At 35.2% G+C, this 22,008-nt stretch overlaps 1 protein-coding gene across 19 annotated transcripts in view; it reads right to left on the bottom strand.

The window, feature by feature from the left end:
- PPM1A (protein phosphatase, Mg2+/Mn2+ dependent 1A) overlaps nt 1–22,008 on the bottom strand; it is a 47,160-nt gene that overhangs the window by 5,429 nt on the left and 19,723 nt on the right. For 6 of the 19 annotated variants that reach the window (XM_001167412.8, XM_063793501.1, XM_063793499.1 and 3 more), the window contains 2 exons: nt 4,063–4,916; nt 2,196–2,313 (listed from right to left, as the gene is read on the bottom strand). In XM_001167412.8, coding sequence (XP_001167412.2) covers nt 2,196–2,313; nt 4,063–4,916 — 972 coding nt within the window. Of the gene's footprint in view, nt 1–2,195; nt 2,314–4,062; nt 4,917–10,233; nt 10,287–10,508; nt 10,596–19,151; nt 19,293–20,293; nt 20,493–20,849; nt 21,048–22,008 lie in introns of those variants that run through there. The other 13 variants (XM_063793489.1, XM_063793492.1, XM_063793495.1 and 10 more) reach the window with 11 other exon arrangements.

Genomic DNA, 22,008 nt, shown 5'->3' with positions numbered 1-22,008 from the left:
AACACATTCTGCTCCTTTCCACTCCCCTCCACCAAGTTTCAGGGATTCTATCAGTCATCTCCAAATCAGCAACTTTAAAGCTAAGGTAGTCAGTAGCAAAGATTTTGAAAATATATACACAAAAGTATAATTTTAAATTGGCTTAAAAGGACCACAAAATTAATAGTAGTATAAATTATGAGCTGAATCTTTTCACACCCCCAGAGAGTCAAGTATTTAGAAGGGAACAAATAAGAGAAAAGGAGAGCTGGAAGGCCTTTGTCCTTTTCTATGGTGTGGACAGAGAAGCCAAAAATGTTCCAAGCAAATAAAATGAGGTTTAGTAGGTCACAGCAATCTAGTGAAGGCATGTATTTAAAGAAAGAAGAGAGAGAGAAAAGAAAAAGGCATTCAGGTGCCTGCTTTGGAAGCTGAAGGCAGTATTTTTCACTGAGGACACACAACAACTTTTACAATACAAACAGTTACATTCTATGTTTTAAAATAGCAGCAATTTTAATGTAATATTTATTCTCTAGTTGCAGTCTCATCAAATCTGAGTAAAAAATACCATATTTAATTTATGACAATCTCCAATTGAATGGTACAAGTATAATAACACTTTAACATATCAAAAATATTGAGTATCAATGTAAACTCTGTCCAGGTGGCAACTCTTGCTTGATAATAAGAAATATAAAACTTATTATTGTAACAAAATAAGGTAAAGTGAATATTTCATAATTCCATCTAAAACTTAAAGTGTACACACTAAAGAGAAAAGTAGCAATTCATTTCTAAAATTGGATCCCATTTCATAGTAAAAATATTAAAATACTTATTACTTCTTTAAACCAATAAGAAAACATGTCTGACCAAGTTAAAGTGCCAATACATTAAATATCAACTTATCCCTATACATATTATTCTTATGAATTTAAATTTTCCCACGAATCAATAGTTTGAACCAATGATTGTAGCATTCTAAATATTTTAAAATTGTACTATACCTATAAATAACTTATATTGAATGATTAATTTAAAATATAAAAATTCCAAGACCCTTGGTAACAGTAAGGAGACAAATTCGTTGAATAGTACGTCCAATGAATGCAATACTAAATAGTACAAACACATACTAGATGTATGACTATCAAGTGGCGGACAGCAATAAAAACAAAATAGTAGCTCTAGACAGTACTAAAGAACAAAACCAATCATGATTCTAGTATCAGACTGATTATGATTGGTATCAAACAGTAAAAAGGGGGAAAAAAATTAAAGTGAATAGTAATTTCAATAATGCAGGCACAGTGGGATGTAGGTGTGGTAGGTCAATGCTTGCATGCGATTAGAGGTCTTTAACGTGCAAATTAACGACATTAGGAGCCTAAAATGCATTTTAACGCTACTTTTTAAATTTTTTTCTTGTTTTTTTCTACCTCAGCTCACCGGCACTTTCATGTTTTAACACTCTTAAAGTCATGTCAAGTTTTTCCGCTTAGAGAAACTGCATAATATATACACTTTACTGCATATATGCAATAAACTGGAAGTCTCTGCAGAATTATGAGAAATATACTCCAGAAATGCTCAACTTATTTCTTAATCTTACTTGGCAGTTACTTTTCTGCCAGGTGGAGAAATATTATGTCTTTTATTGAGGTCTATCTTGTTTAGGTGAGACAGTTTATGGCTTAGGGAAGAAGCTCTGAAACAGTTTAAAGCAAATTTTTTAAAGCTGTGTATATAAAGTTGCTAATGATGAGGCTGTGATTTTCAAGTTATTGAAAAAAGGCCCTAGAGATTAAAACTAATATACACAGCTTTTCATAGAAAGATGGTATTCAAATTATCACCATCACAATCTCTTTGTAATTAAATAGACCACAAATCAGATTTTCCCGGCATAAAATTACTCATGCCAGTGAATTCATTAAGAATTTTAAAGCACACAAACATTTTAGCCTTTTAAAACAAAAGTATCCTGAACAGAATGTGGGATACTTTCCACACTAGTTGTTATTTCTAATATAACTGTGATAGGACAACTGCATACATCTTAACAGCTACTACAGAAATGTCCTTTTCCACTTTCATACACTAGACACTAGATGTCAAAGACACATAAAAATCTAAAAGCTAAAATGTTAAAGTTTGATTGTGTTGAAGATTTTTCTTTAATAAAGCTACTTATTTTTTGTTAAATGATCCACCTTCTACTCTGCATTCCAGGTACTTGTCCAACTCTGCCTCCTTCTTCACTGCTTCTGGCGATACTTTGGGTGCATTTGGAAAACAGATCAAAATCACACTCATGTTGTCTCGACTTCCCTGGGAGGAAAAAAATTTGAGAATATTTTAGTTTTCTTTTTGCTCTTCAAAGCCTTGAGAACCTTTACAGCTGTGCCAATTACAGTTATACTTGTTCTAGTGAAAATGTTACTTTCAGGGAGAAAAAAATACGTATGTGCACGCACGCATGCGTGCGCGTGTGTGTGTGCAATGACTCCCCCTCCCCCGAACAGTATAGAGAGAATACAGTATAACCAATACTCCAAAAGACAGGAGAGAAACATTACAGGTTAATCTCACTGTAATAATAATTTTTTATAATTCTATAAAACAATACTATTTCTAAACATTTACTGGTGACTTAATTTGAAGTGATACCTAATACAAATATACATGTGTACACACACTCCTTCCATACAACATGACAGAAAATTTTAGTGGCATTGTTTACAATAGGATTTGACCTGTAGTTATATGTACCTGATAAAATTACATTTAAAATAAATTATAAATTGTGGGGCTAATACATTTGCTTCATAAGTAGAAATATGAAATAAGTGGTAAAACTACCTAAGGTTTATAAACCAGCTTTTAACTTAATTTTAAAAACTGACAACTTTTAGGAACTACATTCATTTTTAAAGACATCTAAGTATTCAAATGCTATAATTAAATATTTGAGTATCAAATATATACCCTCAGAAGAATTTTAAAAAGTCAACATTTGTTTAAAAAAAAATCAAAGAATAAGTTAATAAGCATTATTGACAAAACAGAACAGAGTGTGGCAGAAAGAACACTGAACCCAAGTCAAAGGCCTTGATTTTCTAGTCTTAATGCTGTTAGCAATGTATAAAACCCTGTACACGTCATTTATAATATCTGTAGGAAAGGGTGTAGCATGTATTATATGCTAAACTAGGCATTATATATATATATATATACATATGCTCATTAATTCCTCAACAGTCTTATAAGATACTATTATCTCCATTTTAAAGCTGAGAGAGGTTGAACAATTTGTTCAGGAATGTAGAGTACAAAACTAATAGAGGTAAGCCTTGGTCTCAGGTCTGTCTGACTCTTAAGTTTGTAGAACCTTCTCTGGCTTCAGCTTCCTCATCTGTAAAATAAAGGGGCTGAGCTAGCTCACCTGTGTATATTATCCCATTTGATCCTCCTGACAACGCCATAAGACAAGATAATAATGTCTTATCCTTTTTATGATGAAAAAAACTGATTAGAGTTTAAATAGCTTACCTAAAACCATACACAGTCTCAGAGCAAGTTCTTCTGACTCCATGTACAAGGCTATTTCTATTACATCACGTCTAATGATCACTACATTCCTCTTTCAAGTGCTACAGACCATTAAACCTTAGTTTCAAAGGATTAGGATATCATAAATGTACTGAGATATCACATGGTCAAATATTAAAACTCTAAAATGCTTGTCATTTATAGACACTGAGGCCTAACCCTCCCCACCCTCTTTCTTTCAAAACATGCACTCTGATAAAATCTTTTTACCTTTGATAATCTTCCACATTATTACAAAGCTCAAGTAGTAAGACTAAACATTCAGCTTATAACTCTTGCAGAGATGGTAATTGGGTAATTTATTTCTACATAGTGGTCCTATGATATATTTTCATAATTGGTGAACAGTATCCTACAATTGTGCCAAAAACTGTTTTCAGAATTACAGATTCTAAGATGATTAAATACTATAGTAGTGATTAATATGCCATAAAATCATTTTATGTTTTTAAAAAAAAGTCTAGCTACCTTATACAAACAGGTGTCGACTACTTCATTGCAAACTTTCTCAAGGTCATCAGTGACTTCAAGTCTGGATCTTACAAAATCACAGAGCTCTTCATTTCCCATAACATCCCAGATACCATCACATGCAAGGATAATGAACTGATCATCTTCTTCAGATCTTTCAATATCATGGACTTCAGGCTCTGGTGAGACAAGCTGCTCAGTAGGACCTTTTCCATGGACACATTTGTAATCAAAATCCCCAAGGGCCCTCGATACAGCCAGAGAGCCATTCACACGCTGAATCATTACAGAGCCACCTGCATTCTGAATTCGTTCTTTCTCCAGCGGATTACTTGGTTTGTGATCTTGTGTGAAGAAATGAACTTTCCTGTTCCTACAAAGTAAACCTCTTGAGTCTCCACAGTTAATGAAATAAGTATGTTGGGGAGAAATTAAGACACCTACAGCTGTTGACCCACTTCTATCTGCACCATGTTTCTTCTCTGACATAACTCTCATGTGTTCATCAATCTCCAGAAAACCTGTTCTGATTCCATTCTTTACATTTTCCACAGAAGGTGCTCCTGCAGACCCTTTAAAATCCTGGTTATTGGTGATGTGATCTAACAAATGCTCACAGCAGTATTTGGCAACCTGAGAACCAGCATGCCCATCATACACAGCAAAGAATGACCATGATTCAAGTCCACTTGGCAAACCGATCACAGCCGTATGTGCATCCTCCATTTCAACACGCCAGCCTTGCATGCTGCTTAGCCCATATCGCAACCCATTACCCTGCCCCTGGGCATTATGCTTTTCCATCTTTGGCTTGTCTAAAAATGCTCCCATTATGTCTTGATCCTCTAGGTCTGCAAAGGAAGAGAAACAGGAAAGTCAATAACTGTCTTATAAACAAAATATGTACCAAACAATCTTTTTAATAAGTGAAAGAGATATGCGGGAATTCACAACTTGCGATAAGCAGACATTCATTGTGTTGCTGACTTGGAATCTGGAGATTAACAAGGAGGAACTGGGGGAAAGCCTGATGAAGCACAGATCACAACAGACAAAAAGGCAGAAAAAAACTAAAGCATTGGGATAAAGGGGAGAAGGCAGAAAGGAGACCTGGCAGTGGCCATCAACTTAAACGAACCAGGCTAAGTGTTTAATGATACAATGAACATGTGTGAGCTCAGGACTAAGTTGTATGTATATCAATTAAGAAAAGCCAAACGAATTCATGACATACCCAAAAAATCTACTAATTCAAATATCTTATCTTGGTTGAACATTCAGGAATTTTCAAGCTTGATTCCAAACTCCCTAGTTTTATTCCCACTGCATGAACTCTGAAAAACTAAAAAATAATCTACTCACAATGCTCCAAATTTGCATGCTCCTTCAAGCCTTTGCTCATGTCAGTTTCCTTAACTGGAAACTCTTGCCTCATCCTATTTATAGAAAAAAGTATACCTATCCTTTTAAGTCTAGCTTACATTCTACCTTTTCCATGAGGTTTTTCAGTTTTTGATAAAGTCAGTTAAGTTATTAAATTACTGTAAATGCTGTAAGCCTCAAATTTCAAGTTGCAAGCAATTATATGTACACATAACAAAGTGTACTATATACATATATAACAAAATTACTACTAGTAACTATTAATCATATAGTAATAACATGTACCATTATTATTATACTCTATGACCATTAGGTATACAAAGAAGATCAAAGGGTCTAGTGACAGCCCTGCTGACAAGCCTGAAGGCTCAGCTAATCTAATCCTTTTCCAATACTCAAAAGTTAACACCCGCTGGTCTAGAATGGGCCCACACAAGGCAAAGGGACAGCTGGTTAGAATTTACCTTGGCCCTTACTTGAACAATAGCTTAGAAATGTAGACACCTGGGTTCAAGTAATCAAGTAAGTCACAACTGAACTAAAGGCAATCCAAAAGAAGGATAGCATGATGAACAGAGATTTAATGGAGGTGAAGAAGAGTTAGGTAGCAGGGAATAATGGTGGAGAAAAGTATCTAGGTAAATCACTACGCAGCTTTGAAACTAGGGTATTGATGATGCTAATGATACTCAGCTCAGAGAGGAAACTGGGAGAAAAAGGGCAAGAAGAAAATCCTCCTAGGAAGGAAAGAAAAACATTTGTTTTCCCCTTCATTTTCCTTATAGGTCCAAACTGATACATAGGCAGAAAAGACTGGCTGATTGGCGTGATAAAACCATCTGCCTACTCCTCTGCCTCCTAGTACAGTTCAACTAACGAAAGGTAAGTAATGAAAACTAGCTATCATCCATCCCTTATGGTGATATTTATCAGATTATTTTTCTGACATCAAGTTGATACACACTGCAAAGGTGAGTATTTTGATTGGATAAAGGATAATGTAATAATGACACCTTATTAGCAGGCAATGTTTAAGAAGTATTCTAAGTCCCTCTGGTAAGTGTTTTACAAGCATTACTTCATTTAATCTCTTCAACAACTCTCTAAGGTAGATAATAATATTATCTCCAATTTATAGATGAAGAACCTTAGCCAAGATTAAAGAACTTGGCCAAGATCACTCAACTAATAAGTTTAAAGGAATCAGGGCTCTGATTCAAGTCTGCGTGACTCTAAAGCATCATTAACCCCCAAGAAAATGGGTCTCTACCATGGCTGTGCAACAGAATTATCTGTGGACTTTTTGAAAAATAAATATTTCCAAATCAGAATTTCCAGGGTAGGGTTGGAACCTAGGTATCTATGATTTTTAAATTTTCATATGTGATTCTGAGGCACAGTAAGGTTGCAAACTGCTGGAAAAGATTAGATGGAATGCCTAAGGCAGAAGATGGGGGCACATTAAGGGCCAACAAGAAATAATCAACCAAAATTGCAGTAACCAAGACCACTATCCTAGGTTACAAGACCACTATCCTAGACTAGAAACAACAAGGTGAAGTTTTACAGAGGAAAGACTCCACTATCTTGAGAAAAGGAAAGAAAAAAAGAGACGTGAGTGAAACTCAAAAAATTAAACACATTTAAGAGACAAACCAACAGAAAAGAATAGTAATGACAAACTTCCTTCCTCTAAGAATTCACCAATAGCATGAAGTACTAAAGAAAATAAGTTATGAAATTAGACCAATGTGGGTTTAAATTATGGCTCTACTACTTAGTAATAGTGTGACTACTGAACCTTTCCGAATCTCTTTCTCCATCTGTTCCTGTATAAGCATATAAGAAGGCAGCCAGGTGTGGTGGCTCACGCCTGTAATCCCAGCACTTTAGGAGGCCGAGGTGGGCGGATCATGAGGTCAGGAGTTCTAGACCAGCCTGGCCAATATGGTGAAACCCCGTCTCTACTAAAAATACAAAAATTAGCCAGGCATGGTGGCGCATGCCCGTAATCCCGGCTACTTGGGAGGCTGAGGCAGAAGAATGGCTTGAACCTGGAGGCAGAGGTTGCACTGAGAGCCAAGCTGAGATCACATCACTGCACTCCAGCCTGGGTGACAGAGCGAGACTCCGTCTCAAAAAAAAAAGTATATAAGAAGGCACTAACCTTACAAGATTCTTATGACGATTAAATGAAATAATGTATACAGTGCACAAAGTATAGTGTCTAGCAAATTATAAATACTCAATATAATATAGATATTATTATATAATTATTACACCATTTTTTCTGCCACAGGAGGCAGTCAATCACAATAATATTTCCTCCTTGCCGCCAGCTCTGATTACCATTAAATTAAACTTCTATGTGATATATTTTAAAAGACACTTTAAACACTTCATTAGTAAATAGGGGAAGGCACATTTAAAACAAATGCCATTTCTCATCCATCTGGCAATATCAAGAGTTGGTCGGAATGTGGAGAAACAGGAACTCCCCTAGAGTGCAGATAGGAGTTTAAATTGGTTCAACCACTCTGAATTGCAACTGGCAACAGCTAGTTGAAGAAGTTGAAGATACACTTAAGCAACTACTCAGCAATTCCACTTCTAATTATAGATCTCAAAACAACGTTTTAAAAATAATGAACACAGGTGATAAATCAGTTTAATCAGTATGGGTTACACACAACCCAATCAGCTGGGTTGTGTGTAAACTGCATTTGAAAAAGATAAAATAGGCCCAGCACGGTGGCTCACGCCTGTAATCTCAGCACTTTGGGAGGCTGAGGTGGGTGGATTAATTGAGGTCAGGAGTTCAAGACCAGACTGGCCAACATGGTGAAACCCTGTCTCTACTAATACAAAAAATTAGCCGGGTGTGGTGGCTGGCGCCTGTAATCCCAACTACTCAGGAGGCTGCGGCAGGAGAATTGTTTGAACCTGGGAGGTGGAGGCTGCAGTGAGCCAAGATCATGCCATTGCACTCTAGCCCGGGCAGCAAGAGCGAAACAATGTCTCAAGAAAACAAAACAGAACAAAATAGAGTGCATCCCAGGTGATAAAAGTAAGTAAATACTGTTTCTTGAAGTTTTTGTCCCAAGTGTATATTTGTATTTACTAAGCTGAGGTGCACATAATTCTTACTGTGGTCACAACAAAAAGTTTGAAACATGCTGTCTTGAAGAAACTCTCCCATCCATCCATCCAAGGTGACATGCTCAATGATCTTTTTGGAGAACCATAATAGTCAATGTTGGAAATAACCTAACTGCTCATTAGAAGGTAGGATGGATAAATAACAGAATACAATTTATCAAAAACAGATCTAATTACATAAACAGATATTCCTAAAAAACAAAAGAAGACAATATGCTGAACAAGGCTGCAAAATAATTCTATACACATATTTGCTAAAAGTATAAAAACAAGGACAGGCAGAATACAGACAAACTTTAGAATAGTGGCTGTAAACTCCATGAGAGCAGGGACTTTTTGTTTTATTCACTGGTGTCTTCCCAGCACTTGGAGCACAGCCTAACACACAGAAGTAGTTCAATCTTTGTCGAATGACTAGTTTCTCTCTGGGAAGACAAAGAAAAGAGGATGGCTTCAGGAAGGGGTCTAACAATGGGATACAACTGTATCTGCAGGTGGTGTTTCCTGGACTTTGAAGCAGAAAGAGGGAATTTAGGAACATAATCTCTGCTTTAGTTTTTGTAAATTATCTCGGCTTTTAGCTTTCCTTTGGTTCATCTAAGGTAAGCTGAATTCCTTCAAAAGTTACCTGTACCAAGAAGTCGAAAAAAAAAAAAAAAGAAACTGGGAGCCAAAGAAAAGCAAACCATGAAATCTTTTAAAAGCACATAGGATTATCTTAAAACTTAACTAAGATTCACTTCTATCTTAGACAGATTAGGAGCCTGGCTTTCCTCCTTATTCTTTCCTATAGCCTACATTTTTATCTCTGAACAATTACATGAGATAACAGGTAGTCACAGGCTTAATAATAACATCTAACATTTATGGAGAGATTACTACTAGCCAAGCACTGTTCTAAAGTTTTGTATATGTATTAACTTCTTTAATCTTCACACCAATCCTAAAAGATAGGTACCCTGTTTTACTCATGAAGAAACTAAGCCACAGTGAGGTTAAGTCATCTGCTGAAGGTCAATAGCAAATTGCCTTATCTCTGTGTCTCAATTCCCTTAACTAGGATGAGGGAGCAAGGCTGAGGAGGGAGGTATTATGCTTAAGACACTTCACACCTACTAATAAAGCATTCCTCAACTTCCTCATCTGTACAGTGGGCATATTAATACTTTCCTCTGAATGCTGCTGCAAGGTTTAAATGAGGCAATGCCTTGCAAGGCACCCATACAGAGCCTGGCAAAAATGAGGCAGTCAGCAAACAGGCACTGTTTAATTACTAATTCCTACATAAACAGCCACGTCTAGATTCCAGCCTCAACTAGCAGGGACCTCACTCTCACTTTTATAAAGAAGTACAGTAGTTATTTTCCAGATACACACATGAAACTACCAAATAATTCTTTGAAGATAGAATATACTTTCTAAAAACAAACCCCAGACTTTAAAAAATATATTTAGTATATTAATATAGTATATAAATTAGTATATAAAAATGTAACAAAGCAAGTAACTATCTGACAAAATTTTAGGTTCAGCTCCACAGCAACTGTAAAAATATAGTCAAGGGTAAATTAATAGTTTTGTGGCTGGACTTTTACATACTGAAAATAGGCAATATAAAAATCTTACCTCCTTGGGTTCTGAGCAATTTGTAGAGTCCTGGTGAAGCAGCCAGCTATAAGCTACATGGATACAAGAGCTGATTATATAAATATAATACCAAAAAGTACTTACTTGCAAATACTATGTTTACACAGTCATCTTCCATAAGTGGACTAATAAAAGAGTATTTTATTTAGTCCAATAATTAAATTGGCGTATATCCATAAATAGTAAATCCCAAGGGGATTCAATTTGTCCATGAAAGTTTTTAGTTAGTTTCTGAGAGAAATTTTAGTTCTCACCTAGTCATAAATCTATTCTTCAGTACAAGCTGAGTCTCATCACAGCACTAGTATTATCAGTTGATCTGAACTTTTCAAAACAAAGTACTGACAAAAAACAAGACTGAATTAATATTTGATATAATCAGAAAATTTCATGAACATTTTGTACCTTTTAAAAACCAAACTAATCCCTAAATTGAAAAATTCTAAGGCTGGGCCAAGAAGTCATTAATTAATGTTCAGTCTTGCCTTTTATTAAGCAAAGGTGAACTCATAGTAGAGTCTTGAACCCGGTCATTTGGTTTAATCCACTCAGAATTATAGTGAATAATTTTTAAAATGCTCTATATATTTTATTGTTAAAATCCCTAAGCAACATGTTAGCCCCAAAGTAACAAGAGTTATTCAACTGACAATTTGAGCAGAAACCTTAAAAAGTTGAGTAATAAAACCCTACATTATATTTTTCTATTTACCTAGGGACACTTAACCTATAGGGAACGCCCCCCAGGTTCTATAAACAAAGGACACAGATACATACAATGTGGAGAAAATTATATTCTCTTAGCAAATACCAGAGTTATTCTTACTCATATAACAAAAGAACACTGCTAAACAGGCATTCCAAGAAGGGTGGATACTGGTAACTAGAGGACCTTTGATGACCACTGAGATAATAGGTTTGGTTTTAAACATTTGGGAGAAAAATCTAGAGTAGACTTGCATTAGAGATAAAAAATCTAAAGGCTGAAGGGAAATCCAAAGAGAAAAAAATATACAGTGAGAGACTACAAGCTCCTCGGGGAAGGTGGGGAAAAGGAACGTTAACAAACAGCACAGGTCACAGTGGATAATACGGCAATATTCAAATTACTTGCAGTGGGATGTAGAGCGTAAACTCTCTACTGCTACCAAATCTTTATATTCTACATTGCTCACTAATGCTTACATATGTATGGGCTTTGTCCTCAAAGATAAGGACAAATGGTCAGCTGACTTCTGGAATGCATATTTATGGAACAATAGAGTATTAAGCAATACACTGCATACCTGGGGTTCAAAGAAGAAATGCTAACCCTTGCAACTACATCTCTATAAAGGATAATTTAGGCTACACAAACTACACTTAATTTCCCAAGCTATGTGAAATAGTAATAAATTCTAGTTTGTAATCCAAGGCAGCCATCTCAAAGTTATCTATAGTAATGAGAAATAAGCACATTAACAAAACTGTAGCAAATCTGTAAAAAAAAAAAAAAAAAAAAAGGCTAATCTTCGGAAATTTTTCTCCCATTTGGAGCTGAAATTTCTCACTGATTGTTGCTTTAAAAATGATTAGAGCCACACATGGTGGCACATGCCTGTAGTCCCAGTGCTTTGGGAGACTGAGGTGGGAGGACCACTTGAGGGCAGTTCAAGACCAGCCTGGGCAAAATAGCGTGACCCTGTAAAAATGATTAGCGGGGCATAGTGGTGCATGCCTGTAGTCCTAGCTACTCAGGAGTCTGAGGAAGGAGGACTGCTTGGGCCCATGAATTTGAAGCTGCAGTGACCTATAATGGTGCCACTGCACTCCAGCCTGGGCAATAGAGTAAGACTCTGTCTCTAAAAAAATAAAAATAATAAAACATTACTCATTTATAGTTACAAATTTGATTTTGATAACTTGCATAATGAATCAGAGCCAAAATGCAGAAATGATTTGTGTAAACCTATTTTACAAATGAGAAGGTGCAGAGAAACAGAATAATTTGCCCAAGGTTACAAAGCTGGTTCATCAGTAAGGCTAAGAATAAGACTTAGGTTTCTGGACTTACACTCCAATTCTCCTACATGTGCTATCCTGTATCCTTGCAAATGAGGTAATGAAAATCTAAATGTGTAGGCTTTTTAAAGACAACATACAAGATAAGGAAGACTGTCACAGAACAAAACTAAAACTTCCCTCAGTGCCATATCTTCTTCTGCCTACAAGTCTATATATTTTCTTTTCTAAATCTCTAAAACTGCCAAAGATAAATGACCTTAAAAAAAAAAAAGGAAGAAGAGAAAAGAAAGAAATCTAAAATTTTTCTTTTTTGTCTGGGACAAAGAAAACAACAGTGAACTAATTGTAATTTCTAGCAAAGCCAATTTCAGATACTTAGGCTAAATAAAGTGTAAAAATGAACAGAGAAAAATAAGATGACTTTTTTTTTAAATTCAGAAGTTAAAAAGAGGGAGACTCAGTATTCATTAGCTCAAAATTAGAAGCTAACCAAGATATGAAATGACATTGAATGAATAAAACAATTGCAGACTGTCAATTAAAAAAGAGGTACTCTGAAAATAGTTTCATGGAAATGAAAAGCAATTTACTGAACTGAAAATTGCAATAGAGACAATGAATGGCAGATTGGATACTACAGAAAAAAAAAGATCAATAAATGAGTGAATCATTTCAATGAATTCTTTCATAACCCTCTCCTCCTACTTTTCTGCTGTAATAGGACTCTGTCCTCTCACTGATAATAAATCCTCTACTAGACTAGCTTTGGTGCCCATGTTTCAAAGGAGTCTTAAATGACAGTTTTTTTCAGGAATCTTACACTATTTTCCTTTTTCTCCTTTTTATCAACATTTCTCAGTTGGAGTGTGACTTTTAAAGCCACAAGTGTCACCCATGTTACCCATTAAAAATAACTTTTCATGTGACTTATTCCCCTCGAGCTACCCATGTGCCTCTCTTCTCTTTACAGTTAAACTTCTTAAAAAAAATGTTGATGCTCCAAAAGGCTGTCTGGCCATTTTACTAAATCAAGTTCCTCCAAGTCACTTAATCTAAGGGACATTTTTAGCCCTCCTCTAATTGACTGCTCACAGAAGCATTCAACTATAACACTCCCTCCAGAAACACTCTTCCCATTGGCCTTTCAAGATGCTACACACACACTCCCAGCTTTCTTCCTACCCCTAAGCTTTTCCGTCTCCTTTGCAGGCTCATTTTCATCTCCCAAGCCATTAAACATTGGCATTCCTCAAGGGTTACATGTAGGCCCTTTTCCCATTCTATGCTGCCTCCCTGAGCACTCTCACATATCTGCAGCTTTTACCAGTGAATGGCACCATCACCCACCAAGGTGAATACAAACCAAGAACATTCACTGGGTGCGGTGTTGCATACTTGTAGTCCCAACTGCTTGGAGGCTGGGGCGGTAAGATTGCTTGAATCCAGGAGTTCAAGACCAGCCTAGGCAATATAGCAAGACCCCAACTCAGAAAAAGAAACAGAAACTAAGGGTATCTTTGATACCTCTCTCTACCTCATCTCCCATCAGTCCATCATCAAATCCCATGGGTTATATGCTTCCTAAGCATTCTCAAATCTGTCCACTTTTTTCTACCAATGCCCTGGTCTCAAGCTACCATCATTCTCACTGCAGAATACTAGCTTCTTTAGTCTCTTCACGTGGATCCTGGCATCCCTCTAATTCATTCTCCAAACTGCAGCCTAAGTAAATCTTTCAAAATACAAATTTCACCATATCACTTCTGTACTAAAAGTTTCTCAATGGCTTTCCACTGCTGGGGGTAGGAGGTGGATAAATAACTGCTTAATATGGCTCACATGAAGGCCCTGGGTAGTCAAGCCCCTACGTACCTTCTCTAGCCTCATCTCACTTCATACTGTCCCTTCTCCTACATTCTCTACTCCAACCACAAGGGCTTTCTTACAGTACCTAGTACTCTCATACTTCCTTCCTCCAAATATATAAACAAATGCTACTTTCCCTACCTTAACAGCTGTTCTCTCATGTCTTAGAATTCCTACTCATTCCTGAGATCTCAGCTCAAGCATCAATTCTTCAAAGGAGCCTCCTTTGAGTTCCCTAGGTCAACTCCCCTAGCACAGAGTATACAGTAGATCATTAATAAATATTTGCTGAATAAACTCAAAATCAGATGCAAATAACTCATTAACAAGGAGAGTGCACCCAAAAAGTAAATATGCATATAAAAAACAAGACTTTCTGAAGGAGAAACAGAGAAGCTATCATCAAAGAAATGAGAAGAAAGTGTTCCTCAGTTGAAGCCTTTTCAAAATTAACAAGCTCACTGAATTAATTGCTAAAAACCCACTCCTAGTTGTTCACAACTATAGAAATGCAAGGAAAAGAAAAAAAAAAATACTATAATGCAAGGTTCTAGACAAAAACATGAGCAATCATAAAAGGAAAGAGTATCAAATTGATATTAGCCATCTCAACTGCAAAACTGAATCCAAAAGATATTAGAGAATAAACCAAGTTCTAAGAGTAAAGGTTCATGAAACTAGAATAATGTATCACCAAACTGATAATGGGTATGGATATAAAGAGCATCTGAGTGTACACTTAGGGTCTTCTGTGTCTTTTTTTTTTTTTTTTTTTTTTGAGACAGAGTCTCACTCTGTCGCCCAGGCTGGGATGTGGCGGCATGATCTTGGCTCCTGGATTCAAGTGATTCTGTGCCTCAGCCTCCCAAGTTACCTGGGATTACAGGCATGTGCCACCACGCCCAGTTAATTTTTTGTTATTTTTAGTAGAGATGGGGATTCATCATGTTGGCTACACTGGTCTCAAACTCCTGACCTCAAGTGATTCCCCTGCCTTGGCCTCTCAAAGTGCTGAAATTACAGGCATGAGCCACCACACCAGCCTCCTGTGTGTCTTAAAATGTCTTCCACCCTCATCCCCCCAACACTCCCCCTAGTGTACACACATTCCTGGATACAAAGTATACACTCATACCATCTTTATAAAAAACTTGTGAGAAAAAATTCCAGCCAAGCAAGTATCTACTCATTATATTTCAAAACCAAGTTCATCTCTATATGATTTTTCATTAGTTTAACTCTAATAACATGATTTAAAAAAAGAAGTAACCTGAATCCGTAAAAATAACACATCTAGAAAAACAAAATCAGGAATATAAAGTAAAAAGAACTTAGACTTGCCCAATTATCCAACAATAGGGAGACACTTCGTGTCACATGACACATCAACATCAAAGCACATATGAAACATCAAAAAAAAAAAAAATGGAAATACCTGTCACCACAAGATTAAAGTTAAAAGTTACAGGTCTATCCAATATGCGATGCTGGACAAGTACTTTGGCTTAATGTCTAACTTTCCTCATCAATAAATAAGCAACCTTGATTATTTGTCAATTACCTTGTTCTGAGAAATGTATAAAACGTTACATGAGACGACTAAAGTTCTAGGAATACCTAGGTAAATATCATTAGTAAAGTAATATTTTAAAATCATGTGGATGGAATTCCCATTAAAAAAAAGACCTCTTATTCTCAATATCAAGATTATAAGAGACACACAAAATTATTTTACTACAGCAAGACCAGCTTGTAAGAAATGAAAAGAAAAAAGCAGCTACAAACTAGGATTACAAACTAATAACCTGATAACCTGAATTTGACCTTCACGTATTTCCTCTCCCTAGAACAACATGCATTCTCGAGTCCCTAGCAATCCTTACTGACCACATCCAATTCAATTCATATACTTTTCCACTATGGCATCAGAGTTTGCATCATTCGGTAAAGAGGACAGTATCTGTGATTCTAACAAACAGCACAATCTATGAGGCTTTACTCTAATCCAATTTTTGACTAATATGTCTGCCTCACTCTACAGTAGCAAAACAAAATGATACCTAGTAGGCTGAATAATGACTCCCAAAGATACCAGTCCTAATCCTATAAATGTTACCTTATTTGGAAAAAAAGGTCTTTGCAGATGTGATTAAGAATCTTGAGGTGGAGAGAGGATCCTGGATTATCCAGAGACCTCTAAGTGAACTCACATGTCCTTAGAATAGAGAGTCAGGGGAAGATCTGACACACACAGAGAAGGTGATGTGAAGACAAAGCAGACACAGATTTGAAGATGCTGGTCTTAAAGATTGGAGTGATGTGGCTACCAGGCAAGTGATGAGGCTGACAGCCACTGGAAGGTGAAAAAAAGCAAGAAACAGATTCCTCCTTAAAGCCTCGGGAGTGAGCACATTCTTGGTGACACCGTGATTTTGTCCCCGTGAAAATGATATTGAACTTGTGGCCTCCAGAACTGTGAGAATAAATCTGTATTGTTTTAAGCCACCAAGTTCGTGATAATTTGTTATAGCAGCCATGGAAATTAGCAGAATGCCCAATAGTCAAGTTCTTCTGTTGGGAAAGAAAATCTGCCAAACTTGTAAAGATGAAAATGTGCAGTAATTTCAACAAGCATCAAGAGACAAATCAAGAAAGACAAAGTTTCTTACCTGTAACAGGTTAATAGGACAAAATCCCTATCATTTCTCTCAAAAATAATGAAATGTGATAACTAAAATAATCAGTAATTTCAACAAGCATCAAGAGAAAAATCAAGAAAGACAAAGTTTCTTACCTGTAACAGGTTAACAGGACAAAATCCCTATCATTTTTCTCAAAAATAATGAAATATGATAACTAAAATAATTTAATATAATTCAGCCTGTTAAATTCCAAGGGGGAAAGAGGTAATGGTATCCTAGTATAATGACAGAACAGGCAAGGAGTATCTAGTTATTTTTGGGCAAACAACAGAGAAAACTGCCACCCTTTAAGTAAAAAAGCAGAAACAAAATTTATGGAACCCATACAAAAATTCTGAAATAAAAAAGTAACTAAAAAAGTACTCAAGAACATGATGTCACAGTCTAAAAGATTTACCTTAGAAAACTAGGTGACAACTTACATATAAGAAAATTTTAAAAAACCTAATTTGTGAAATAGGGATGAAAAGAAACCAGAATATAGAAAGTATCAACAGAGCTTTTAAAAAAAGGTATTTCAGAGAAAAAATATCATTGCAATATTTTAAATGTCATGAAAAGCAATAATGAGGAATGAAGACACTACAGCAAACAATCTGCAAGGGGTAAAAATGAACAGGACAAAAATCATCCAGTATGCAAGTAAGCATAAAGAAACAAAAACAAGTAGACTTGAGAAAAGATACAAACAATGCAGATCCAACAGCTTAATTAGCACATTGTAAATAAGAAAACCAAATAATGGAAGAAAAATTAAATTTCAAAGGCAGAAGAAATAAATCATAAACTAAAGACTGAACTTGGTGATTGAATGGCGTTTATCAAGTACTAGATACATTTAGTAGAAACTGACCAATACCGAAGCATAATTTGAAGATTACAAATTTTAAGAATACAATTCAGACAAAATAAACATGCCATCGGCTGGGCACGATGGCTCACGCCTATAATCCCAGCACTTTGGGAGGCCAAGGCAGGAGGATCACCTGAGGTCAGGAGTTTGAGATCAGCCTGGCCAACATGACAAAACCCCATGTCTACTAAAAATATAAAAATTAGCTGGGCATAATAACGCACGCCTGTAATCCCAGCTACTCGGGAGGTTGAGGTAGGAGAATCGCTTGAACCCAGGAGGTGGAGGCTGCAGTGAGCCTAGATCGCACCATTGCACTCCAGCCTGGGTGACAGAGCAAGACTGTCTCAAATAAAAAAAAATAAAATAAACATGCCAAAAAAGAAAAAGAAAAAAGAAATCAGGTTGGCCCCAGACTTCTTTGCAACATCAGATGATAGGCAACGAAGTAATGCCTATAAACGTTGAGGATAAAGAGGTTTTATTCCAAGAATACTATGACCAGCAAGGTTGTCATTTATACGTAAAGGCAATAGGAAGACATGATCAAATATGCCAGCACTAAAGTAGTGTTATCCATGTTTCATTTCTGAAAAATAAACTATTTAAAGATAGATTCATGCAATCAAGAGACTAATCAAAACCAAGAAACTCAAAAATAAAGATGTCAGTATAAAAGTACTTTGTTGTGGTCGAAATACACTAGGCAAAAAAGATACCAAGAATTGCAATTTCAATTTCAGACAAAGTAAATCACAAGGAATAAAGCAATAAACAGAATAAGAGCCATGTTTTAAATTGGTAAAAGATGTGGTCCAAAATTTCAAGACTATATATTCTGTTCAAACACACTTAAAACATTAATTGAAAAATCAAATAATTATTGGATTATATGTTGGAAAGAAAAGCTTATAGATTTCTAACACACTCCCCCATCCTACCCCACAGACCAAAAAAAAAAAAAAAAAGAAAATGAAATAATGAAATGACATATCTGAATTATACATTAATAGTAGATATTGATAATGTGTAAAGAAAGAAGAAAACCTCAAACATGTGGAAATTGCTTAAAAAGCTCCTACACCAGTTTTTTGCATTGAGTTTATATATTTCTACAATTATAGAATATTTAGAAACAATAATGAGAAAAATCTCCTATCAAATTCTGAGATGTGACCAAACCTTATTAAGAAACCTCACCTTTAAGCCAGCAATAGTGTGTTGAAAATAGAAAAAAAAGAATTCACACTTAGTTAAAAAAATCAGTATACTAAAGAAAATCAGTATACTAAATATTCAACCTAAAAAGAAAAATGAACCACACACACATACAAAATAAAATAAAAGCTGAAGGAATATATTACGTAAAATTACAGTACATGTTATATGTGAAAAAAATAAAATAGGTAAGCCACTAAATAGTCTAACTAAAAAAATTATTTAAAATTAGAAGCCAAACAGGCTATACTCACCTCACAAATAGAATTTTACTGTTGTAAAATAAATCACTCTGTACAATTCTCTGTTAATAAATTTGAAAATATGGAGGAAAGTAACAGTTCTCGGAAAACAAATTTTTTTTTTCAATTAGTGCTAGAGTGAAGACCAGAAACCTGGAACAATATGAGAAAGTTATTAAAGAACTATCCCTCAAAAAACTCCAGAGCTCATGAAAAACAAAATGCAGAAAGACTAAAGAACCACTCCAGGTTAAAGGAGACCAAGGAGGTCACAACAAACTGTAATATGTGATTATGGACTGGCTTGGATGAAGGCAAAGGGTGAAGGAATGGGGAGGGGAAGATTGTTATAAAGGACATTACTGGGACAACTGATAAAATCTGACTATGGGTTGTATATTAGATAATAGTATTGTATGAATGTTAAATTTCCTAAATTTGATAATTGAACTATGGTTATGTAAGAGAAAGTGATAGTCCTTGTTCTTAGGGGACACACATTTAAATATTTAAGAGTAAAGGTTCATGATGTCCATACTGAGTCTTAAATGATTCAGCAAAACTAAAAAATAACAAAATGTGTGTGTGCATGCCAAGAGAATATGAATACACATATGCACATACACAGGGAAAAAAGTCTGTAAAACTAATGTGGAAAAATGTTAACAATTGGCCATTTAAATAAATATGGAAGTTCACTGTATTATTTTTGCAAATTTTAGATTTGGATTGTTCTCAAAATAAGCTATTAAAAATAAAAGTGCATCAGGCAAGACTATTTCAAAACAAGATCCTTCAAGCCCTAAGGAAACATGTAACTCTCAAATTACCTAAATTATCTATAGATTACAGGAAAAAAATTTCCAATTCTTTTTACAAACCTATCATAATCCTTCTATAAAATTTGACAAAGACAGCACTAAAAAAATAAAACTATAGTCCAAACATACTTATTAATACAGATGCCAAAAAATCAGTAAAATATATATTACAAATCACCAAATAGGGATCATTTTAGGAACGTAACAATGAGCCAACATTAGGCAGCTGACTAATATAAGTCATCTTTTTAAAAGTTAAAAACAATCCATATGATCATCTCATCATATTCTAAAAGGGATTTGATAAAATTTATTCCTTAATATAATACTTACTTCAAGCCAAAGAGGAAATCTCAGTACTAGAACAATTCCCAGGAAAGAAAAAAGAACAAGGACACCAACTCTTATCCCTGTAACTCAGCAATGTGTAGAAATAACGGTTATTGAGATAAGCCAAGGCTAACAAAAAGAGGCATAAAATTATAAGGAGATCAATTATTTGTAGTTAATGACATGATGGCAAACTCAAAACCTGAAATGATAGGGAAAAAAATACTCAATAAGATTATTTGACTATAGAAAACCATATATGAAAATGATTAACAGTAATCACTTAGAAAGTTAAGACAGAAATAAAAGTATATCTAAATACATAACAAGAAATAGAACCTTTTTAAGAAGAGGGCTTCAGAATAACACACACTTCTTTTTCTTGGATAGGAAGATTCAAAATTGTGAAGATGGTTATCCTCCCTTTATTTAATCTATAAATTCAATATAATCACAACTGGAACTTTTTTTTCCCAGACCTTGATTAAATCATTTCAAAATATATATGAATAAATGTGAATAGCCAAAACATTCTTAAAATCATGAGAATCTGCAATACCTGATATTTAAACTTGATTCCAAATTATAGTATTTAAGAGGCAATACTAATGCAGGAATAAATTTATCAGTGGAATAGAACTGAGAATCCAGAAAGAGCTCTCTGGGAACAGAGAGATTCAATAATGGGTGTCTGAAAGCTGATCTTTTCCACTTCTGCCCTCCAGTGGTGGGTAGCTGAATCCCTTCAACATCACACCTTAAAATAAATACCAAGAGATTAAAGATTGAAGTCTGAAGTATTAATAATAAAACGATACCAGCAGATGTATGCAAATATTTCTGTAATCTTATGGTAGGAAAGGACTTTCTAAGGATGACAAGAAAAGACTGATTCCAAAGGAATAAGAAAAAGTGACTCCAGAGAAAAGAGACTCCTACACTATAAAATAAAGCTCATTAACCTGAAAAGCAAACGTCTTTTAAGCATCTGCAATATATACACAAAAGTTAACATTACTACAATATACAAACAGCTATTTTAAAAGACAATAAAAATGAACACCTTAAAGGAAAATAAATGGGCAATGAATGTGAACAGGCAATTAAATAAATAAAAGAATATAAATGGGTAATAAATATATGGAGCAATGACCAATCCTTCTAGCTATTAAACACAAATTTGTTTTTTATACATTACCTTCTCAAAGATTAAAAAATTATTACACCCAATATTGGCAAAGGAATAAAAAAATATACCTCTCATAAGTAGGAGAGTCAACTACTATCTTTCTGAAGGGTATGTAGGATATACATTGATTTTAAACATTGACTTCTGCTATGATTTGAAAGTCACCTCCAAAACTCATGTTGAAATTGAATTGTCATTGTGACAGTAATAACCAGTGAGTCCATAAAAAGTAACTGGGTGATGAAGGCTCTGCCCTCATGAATTGAGTAATGCTCTTATCTTAGGAGTGAGTTCCTGGTAAAATCGAGTCTGGCCCCGTCTTGCCCTTGTTTGCGCTTGTGCTCTCTTGCATTCCTGCCTTCCATCTGGCAAGAAGGCCCTCACCAGATGCAGCCCCTCAATCTTAGACTTACCAGCCTCAGAACCAAGAGCTATACAAACTTCTATTATTAATAAATTACCCAGTCTGTGATATTCTGTGATAGCAACACAAAATGGACTAACTTCCAACCAAATGGATTTGTATATT

Source organism: Pan troglodytes, chromosome 15, assembly GCF_028858775.2.
Source record: "Pan troglodytes isolate AG18354 chromosome 15, NHGRI_mPanTro3-v2.0_pri, whole genome shotgun sequence".
NCBI classification, from domain to species: domain Eukaryota; kingdom Metazoa; phylum Chordata; class Mammalia; order Primates; family Hominidae; genus Pan; species Pan troglodytes.
Note: the sequence above shows the minus strand (reverse complement) of the source record. Positions and strands in the feature narration are given on the sequence as shown.